General features: G+C 39.1%; 1 protein-coding gene and 1 long non-coding RNA gene across 2 annotated transcripts in view; both read right to left on the reverse strand.

Annotated features, from left to right (window-relative positions):
• The window catches only part of LOC139129666 (uncharacterized), a 396,232-nt gene that overhangs the window by 199,310 nt on the left and 187,822 nt on the right, over positions 1-9,100 (reverse strand). The gene's annotated exons all lie outside the window — the stretch shown is intronic.
• On the reverse strand, positions 2,043-9,100 carry LOC139129651 (cilia- and flagella-associated protein 45-like). Its single transcript, XM_070695319.1, has 7 exons — positions 8,929-9,100; positions 7,800-8,083; positions 7,213-7,357; positions 6,570-6,740; positions 5,058-5,821; positions 3,802-4,026; positions 2,043-3,158 (listed from the first exon to the last, which is right to left on the reverse strand). The coding sequence occupies exons 1-7, from the start codon at positions 8,929-8,931 to the stop codon at positions 3,074-3,076; spliced, it is 1,677 nt and encodes a 558-aa protein (XP_070551420.1). The 5' UTR covers positions 8,932-9,100; the 3' UTR covers positions 2,043-3,073.

The following is a 9,100-nucleotide window of genomic DNA, read 5'->3' on the forward strand; positions in this document are numbered from 1 at the left end:
TCAAATCAATCGGACTTGTGGTTTCAGAGCAGGAGATTTTTTGACCAAAAATGGGAGAAAATTACAAAAAAATTCATGAAAAATAGCAAGTCCAAGATACTGACCCAAGATGTGCACAATCATTTCATGTCAGCCCAAAGTACTTACATGCTAATTTTTCATGTAATCTGCTCAGTGGTTATTGAGTTTTTTCAATTTTGACTGTTTTTACATTTTTTCACTTAATTTGCATATTTTGGCAATGACAACTTCATTTGAACAAATCTCATCTACAGCCCATCATCCATGTACACACCAAATATCAAGATGAAATGTACAGCGGTTTTGGAGTTTTTGATGTTGACGGACAGACATACAGACATACAGACATACAGACATACAGACATACAGACGTACAGACATACAGACATACATACATACAGACATTTCCCTAGCCTATAAGAATAGCTTCCATTGCCATATATACATATGGCTATGGGAGCTAAAAATCACTTCCTAATATCCTGGCGCACTGTTTTTAGCGTAGTTGGTGTTTTATAGCCTCCAAGTTGTCATGTACCCGTACAACACCTTGAGCAAAAACACTTATCAGGATGGACGGCGCCATGACAATTCAAAACTCAGGGTATACTCAGCATTTGCCATGTGAGCTTTGCCATTGAACTCCCACAGGAGACTTGGGCTCTTTGTCTGTTTGTTGTTTTGTGTTACGAGTATATCCTAGACAAACATGAACTAAAATATATCTTTATATGGATTTTTTATTGTATATATTGCGCAAATCATATGTAACAAATAGACACACACACACACACACACACACACCTACACACACACACAAAACACACACAAAGCATTCGAGTCCCCTTTGGTTAATGGCTTCAAGCAGTGAACTGGTAGACTGTGACAATAATACCATGCTCATAAATAAATAGAGAGTTATTCAATAGACCTTGTGAAGGAACTTTACGGCTGAGTGACCAGACTTTCACCGAGTTCTAGTTGGTACAGGAATTAGGATATCAAAGCATAAGCTGTAGATTGAATCCACATTACAGCTGAGAAATCTCCACGCAGCACTTGAATGATCAGAATTATAACCCTGAGCAGCCAAATTTGTGTGCCAAGCTTAGGGTTGGAGGCCACGCCATGTAGGTACATGCAATTTACACGGGAGTCGAAGTACAGTGTGTATCCGCGGTTTAGAGACTGGAGAGAAATCTCAAACATCCGGTGACACACCACGGTCCTTCTATACAGAGGGTCCAATAATCTGGGCCAACTATTCAAATATTGGTTTCATTCTGACTGCAAAGGTCACTTTCTCTGACCCCAGGGTTATGGAGCGAGCTTCAAAGAGCCACTTTTGTTTCCGACCCTCTTTTGTGTGGAAAACGTGATCCCCATAAAATGTGAAAGGTCGAAGCAATCTGCTGTAAAAAACACACACACACACACAAAAATAAAGTGTAATTTTTCGAAGGCCGAAGAAACTTTTCTTAATTGTGAGTCAGTTTAGGTGCATGCCAAGCTGCAATAAAATTTTAAATTCTGTGTAAATCAAAAATCAGCCATTTATGGTAAAATGGGTCTTTGAAAGTGGGGGGGGGGGGGGGGAGTTAGCTATTCTGTCACAGAAATTTTCACAATACTTTGATGCCAGCTGCCATGGAGTACATGAAGTTTTGAACTATCCTGTTTTGTGTAAACCAAAAATTCCAATTCACCTCCCATAAGGAAACACACAACAAGAGTTCAGTGTACATAGCCACCATTTCGAATTTCAAATATTGTAGTTTTGGGTTATTTGTTTCTCTAATCTAAAACTTTTCCTATTTATGTTCCTTTCAAATCAAAGGGAGGTTTAAGGTTTCCTCAAGGCAAATTCAAAGAAAAGTTTACAACTTTCTGTTTTGAGGATATTACCTATAACAGAAAAACAAATAATAAAGACACACTTCAAGTGAAAAAAGAAATGTGAAGCACTCCAAAATCAAATCCATCCAACCCCCTGTTTTTATTGAAAAACACACACAACCAAATTGCAAATATTATGATTTTTATTTTTTCTTAATAATTCAAATGTAACCAACAAAACTTCCCACAGTGATAGTGAACACTGTTACACATTGATAACAAATCCCATAACCCGTTTTGAAGCTGGTTGCTTTTATGTACAGCAAAGTTTTTTTTCGAGATTTTAGCTTTTTGAAACTGGCATGGCTAGGATGAAGTCACCAGATTTACAGTGATGAAGTTAAAAAGCTGGTTCATGAGTCGTCTCAAGTGCCATTGCTAAAAACAGGGAAGCTTCACAAAGGAACGAATAAATATTAATTAATATCTTATCTTTTTTTAATTTGTTCATTCACCGTTTATAGTGCTTTGAAGAAGTACAGAGAAAAGGCCAAAGAGAAGATAAAAAAGACCTATGCAATGGACGGTTTGGGTGAAATGTCACGGCAGATCTCTTACAGTTGGAGTGTTCTATTGAATACGTACATGTGACCTTCCAGAGGAAAGACAAAATGGTCACAATCTCTTTTACTGTGTCAAACCAGACAGTAAATCGAACAACAGCTGATAATTTGAAGTCAATATAGACACCATTTCACTCTCAAGTAAATAATGTCTTCTGACAGCCAATCAAAAACAAGCCCATTATGCTAGAGCCAATGGGAGTGAAGCATCGACCGTGTCTCAAACAAAAGACACACAGCAGTTAATGCTCAAACCTAAATACACAAATCCAGTTGTTTGTAAAAAAAATTGTAACGTATAAAATTATCTACTCTTCAAAGACAAGGCAGGTGTTGATGTTTCACGCTGAGGTCTCTCACATTGGTAAGTACAGGAACGAAACCAAAATTATTTGTTTTGGAGCTACCTCTGAGAAAAACATAACGACAAAAAATATTTACATATACAGTATAAACAGTTTATTAACATGCCAGTAGTTTGAGGATCAACATCCTCTACTGCTCGGTGTTATGATTCAATGAAAAAAAATCATATATGTCAAAAGTCTCTGCAAATCAATATTTTCAAAGTCCACGTATAAATTGCTACTTGTTTATTTCGATGTTACCAAGGAGACGTTTGGTGCGTTTATTCTTCTTTCAACCTCAGCACAGTATTTTTCAGGTACGCCAGCATTCCTGCGAGAATGAATCAAAGAAGAAAGGGGAATATTAGCTGATGATTCGAAACAGTACATGATCAATGCTACATTTTTGTGCAATTGGCAGTTGGTCATTTGCATAATAATTGTGTTCATGAATATACTTTGCATAGATGAATACTAATGTGATGCAGTGCATGAATTTATACGAATTATGATATTAAAAATACAGCAGAGAGGGAGGCTATGTCAGAATGATTCCAACACAAGTCGACAATTCTTCTTTATTGAGCACAGAGCTTTGCCATCCCACTGAAGGTTTTGCAGGATCAAGTTGCCTTCCCAGGAAGCCCCCGTAGTTCATAGAGAGGATGTACAAATGAACAGATTTTCACTAAGACATCAAACTCCCTTGCTCATCTTTCTTTCAATACAAAATACTGTATCAGTCAATCAAATTTTGTCAAGACAACTTATCAGTTTGCTAAACTCAAATTTGAGTGCATGTTAAAAACTGATGATATCATTGTGGTATCCAAAACAGATGCCATGATCAGTCAGCATTCAGGGTCAATAAACAATTTGCCAGATCAAAGGTCGAATCAGAAACTGACACTGACCATGACATTCTTCAACCACTGCTAAGTAGTAGTACCAGGTGCCTACAATGGGTAACCTACCTTAATTCTGCTAATTTCCTCATTTTGATTTCATCCAGCTTGGCTCTCCTGGCCCGTGCTTCCTCGTCCAGTTTGATGCCCTCCTCGAAGAATGCGTTCCTGTCGGCTATCTTCAGCTGTTCCTTCTCCCGGATCTGTTTGCGTACGTCTTCGGCGTGCGTCATCTTTCGCATGTGCACTTTCTGCTCTTCATCTTTTTCTTTCTCCATCTGTTCACGCTGTGCCCTGTGGTGTAGAGGTGACAGGGTGTTCGTTAAGTGGTGAATTCACGGTGTTTAAGCTCAGGATTTTGGTGTTCAACACAGTACAGTACTGTTACGCACTGTTCTCCACAGCTTGGAAAAGGGGGCGTTTCCAATTTACATAACAATGAATAGTTTGCATATTCTTTTGTTGGGAATTTGCATTCTTTTGTGTGTTTATTAACATATGAATAGACAGCTAGAAAAACAGGGATGACCAATCCCCTAGTAGAGAACTCTGCTGTAGTACTGACTGTTATCAAATGCCGCACTGTATGCATGGATTGAGGCACAAAACAGCTAAGTACTACTCTTTCACATCATGTGCACAAGTTCTTGTTGGAATCTGTGACAAAATGTAAATCCCAACCTCGTGGATAGCGTAATTGAAGACTCTACGAGTGATTTAGCAATTCAGTAATTTGGATTCTGACTCATCTGCATAGACTTTTGAGGTGAAAAATTTTAGTAAATTGTTTGCAATTGGCATTTGCATTTCATAATGGTACACAACTTATACAGTCTCCATTGTTAAGATCACTTTAACTAACAATCCTCAATTAACAATGAAAACAAAACAACAGCTGTAAAAACAAAATAAATGTATTTTGTATGGCTGTACAGTGTAGAAGGTAAAATAGCGGATGAAAATCAAACAAGACTTGTGGTCATTTTGCCTAATAAATGTGCTTTAGTACAACTAATATTACCTATTGGAATGTTCTGATAAGGGCATTATTTTCCACAATCGTAAGTGTAGGGCTGATAAAGTTTGATTTCTTGAGATCCTCCCTACATTGACTAAAAGAATTCCGACACTGTATGTTTGTGCCAGGGCAGCAAGACTACTCTCTGACTTCTTGAAATTTTCTAGATTGATGACAAGATTTCAGATAGTGAATGTGCTAGGGCATAATGTGTACAGTCAAAGTTCAAGATGTTTTCTAAATTGATGACAAGATTTCAGATGTTGCATTACATGTGAGTGTGGGTACAAAGTACACAGATACTTACAGCAACACCCTTTCAAACTCTGCTCTTTCTCTCGCTGCCTGGACTGCCAGGAAATGTTCTTTGTTTGCAACTTGTATTTCACGGGCATCCTTGAGCATCTGTTCAGTCTCGGCTTTCTTCAGCGCTTCTTCTTTCTCCTTCTTTCTCCACTCTCTCTCTAGTTGTTCCTGGTTTCGCTTGGCTCGCAGAGCATCCTTCTCAGCCTGGTAGTCCTTCGCTCTCTCCTGCATGGCTCGAAGCCTGGCCACCTCTTTCTCCTTCTCGATTCTCTTCTTCTCCTGTTCTGCCTCGAAGGCCGCTTCCCTCTCGGCTTTCTGTTTCATGTACTCCACGACTTTGTGCTCTTCCAATTTCTGTTGTTCCAGTTTCTGCTCTTTCTGTTGCTCGGCTTCCTGGTTGGCCCTGGCGATCTCCTTCTGCGCTTCCACCTGCTGCGCGTGCTTCTTCTCCAGCGCCTTCAGGTCTTCCACTTGGAGTTTCTCCAGGTATTTGAGCATCTGCTGCGCCTCTTGATCCCGGCGCTCCTGGTCCAGGAGACGTTCTTCCTCTCGCTCAGAGATCTGCTGCAGGATAATATGCTTGCCAACCAGTCTCTCTTCCCGTCGTTCGTTTTCAATTTCCTCCTGCAGTTTCAGGGCGTTCTGTCTGTCCACTTCCATCATCAGGTCCAGTCGTTTCTCCTCATCGACCATCTCGCCGGAAATTTGACCCTTCTCTAGGATCTGTGCGTCTCTGATGGCGTGACATTTCGCGTTCAGAATGAGCTGAAAGTGATAATGAATTGAAACAGTGAGACGGCTGTGTAGTTGTACCTCAGCTAACATTTAATTTAATGGTCGTGCAGATCAGGTGTAAATACCTTTACAATAATTTTTTTTCTGTGTTATGTCCATAGGAGTCTGCCTGTCACAACTTTGATTACCTGATTTGGTTACAACAAGATATGGTGTTGCTCAACAGAGCCGTACAGAGCAAATGTGAGCATTACAAAACTTGAAAGGCCATGTGACATGCGTTACACATGTACAATGCCATCACTATCTACTGTTAGAGCAGCCCAATTGCATTTTACAATATGGGGATCAAAAGACTAGCTCTGGGTGCAATTGTGAATCTGTTACATGAAATGAATAGCTAAAGGGAGTATAACAAACTCTGTTTGGCGATCCATTACAGAATAGTTACCAGTCAGGCCCTTAACGCAATAACGATATGTAAATTGTACTGGGAATTGTCATTGTCACACTATGTCACTAGTTCCATAACTTGGATACATTAGCAAGCTTTTCAAGAAGCTCACTTCTGATGGCCCACAATAATAATAAATGGCTCAACATAGATGACTTTTGAAAAAAGTTCAATTTCAGGAAACACTTACAAAGAGTCCTGACAAGCCAGAGTATGTATGGAAAAACCCATAGATTTGTTTTGCACTTCAGTCTGAACCTGTAATGCAATTGTATCAACAAAACAACATTCCTCCATTCAATCTAGTATATAGTCCCTTCTCACCTCATTTAGATGTTTAATTTCATCCTCCTGTTCTTCTCGTTGCTCCTTGGCTTTTTCTAAAAGATACTCAGCTTGTTTCTGGGCCTCTTCGTCAAGGTCGGATAATTTCTCATTCTTCTTTCTGTTGCGATCCATGTCTTGCATGAATTTCTTGCGTTCCAAGTATGAATCCTTGTGTGAGGAAAAAAAAAAGTAAGTTGTGATTTGACCGCACTTTGCAATTACACTAAGAAATATAGTATACCAGTAGTGAAGGTGTGTTTGAAAAATCAAGGTTTTTTTTATGCATTTCTGGTAAATGTGAAATGTAAATATACTGTACATTTTTGAAGACTATGAGCTCTGATACCACAACGATAAACATAGCACTGGCACAATGTAAGGGGTAATTTTTCACAAAAAGTTTGAATTACAAAGATAACAGGTCACCGAAAAATAAAATTCACAAGAGATAAGAAAACAGCAAACACAGATATGAAACATGACAATTGAAAGTATCTTCCTTGAACTTGAACTGACATTCTTAAATACACATCTCAGAGCTGTTTGATAGTCTTTTATTCACAGTTCCTGAAAATACTGAAAGACGTGACTGCTGGCAAATTTCCTTTGCTGTAATTTATACTCATCATCAAAATCTCACCTGTGCAGATTCTTTCTCGGTCTTGTACATTTCATAGATGGCATTGCGTTCTGCCTCTGTCAATACCCTGGATCCATGGACAATTCTTTGATACTCTTGCCTCGATAAAATCACAGACTGGCCTGATGGGTCTTCGCTAGGTACACTGTTTAGCGAAAAAAAAAGACAGGCACCATTAGAATAGTTTTGAAATCTGAGGACACGTGTGAAGATTTAAATGTACCTCAAGGAGTACCGAAATATAATTGCTTAGTATGTGTATCAGTTTTTACACAATTATAGCATTCTGATGATTGCTACATGGTGGAGTTACTCTTTAATCACACACCTTTTGAGATGTGAAAGCTACTTTGCTGAATGCACATGTTGATTTTAAAAATTCAACCAGGGACAAAGCACATTGACTGGCTGGTCACTACTTTTGGCAGGCTGGTTTTTTTTCGTTTTGTTATCACCCATCTATCTTTCCTTGGGATGGCCACCTACGGAAGACAATATATCCCCTATTTATTGAAAAAAACAGAACATTTGTGAATATCCCGCAACATAGAAATTAGAATGTTTGTGTTACATCGAGAAGCACTTACATTAATTTACGGATAAGATCTTTTGTGATGACTTGAACCTCCTCTTTCTTTCTTGGCCTGAGACGACCCGACCCTCTGCTAGATGCTGGTTTGGTGACTGTCTCCTCAGCAACTGCTGCTTCCTTCTCCTGCCTCTGTTTCATGAGTGTGTCTTTATGCGGTGAGCCAAAGAGCGACTCGTCGACATCCGATGTCCTGTTGACGGTGTAATATTGCCTGGTCCTGGCCCGGCGAGACGCGGATGAACCCCCCGAGGAACTGCCTGTAGACACCACACTGCGAGGCTTTGATAGGAAATACATGGATTGATTAGTAAGTAAAACAAGAGAAACAGATACGACCTCTTATATGTAAGTTTCCACATATTTGTTTCACTCAGTTTTACAAGATAACTTTAGAATCTACATTGACCTTGAAGATAAGCAGCTATCAGTGTTATAATATTATATCAAAGTTTCTTAGTAGTCTACAACTCATGAAGAATAAATAAATCTTTAAAAAATACTTTGCAATACATTGTACGATTATTTGGTATAAAATAACCGACTTATATTATTGTCTCGAGTTAGAATTTAAGTCTGTCGATTATGACGGCTTTACGATTAGCCACGATGTCATTTTCACGATTTTATTGCTTAGCTGTGACCCAAATTACGGGGTCACTCGGGCAAAAACCTACACCAGTTTAACTAATTATCAGTCTTTCACTAATAATAACGGAGGAGGCCGTTTCTTCCAAGTGAAACCGAAATGTACCTTATCTCTGTCAAAAACATTGCAGATAAACAAACTACAACGTCGCCATCTTGGATATTCCCGGCCTACGAACACATCATCAACATTCGTATTCCGTTGGTAGTTTTGGAGGTGAAATTTGGATTTTTTTCCACGATTGATCAACTACAAACATTAAATTTATGGCCCTTTCCTCGTCCTTGTGGACATTCTGTGTGATTGCGGGCTGAAATGTATAGGAAGGCCAAGTGTTCCGTCCTGAAGTATAGGCCATGACGGTGCGACTGAAATCTAGTTTCAATGTCGACCATCGACATAGTCCAAAATTAACGACTGGGAAAAGGGGCGAGCCTTTTGAACTTAATCAGGTTGAAAAATGGAGAAATATACATACCATTGTTGGTCTGGACGTTTAAAATAATATATGAAGACTTATTCCTGTTCACGTAAAGTTTGTAAAATCTCCCAGTGATTGCTACGATACCCCTCGTACCTCGCTCGTTTGGTCTTTCTTTACTGAGTTACCAATGGAACCACTGGCACTGTATTGACAGGCAAGTCACCAT

Source organism: Ptychodera flava, chromosome 3 (genome assembly GCF_041260155.1).
Source record: "Ptychodera flava strain L36383 chromosome 3, AS_Pfla_20210202, whole genome shotgun sequence".
Taxonomy (NCBI): domain Eukaryota; kingdom Metazoa; phylum Hemichordata; class Enteropneusta; family Ptychoderidae; genus Ptychodera; species Ptychodera flava.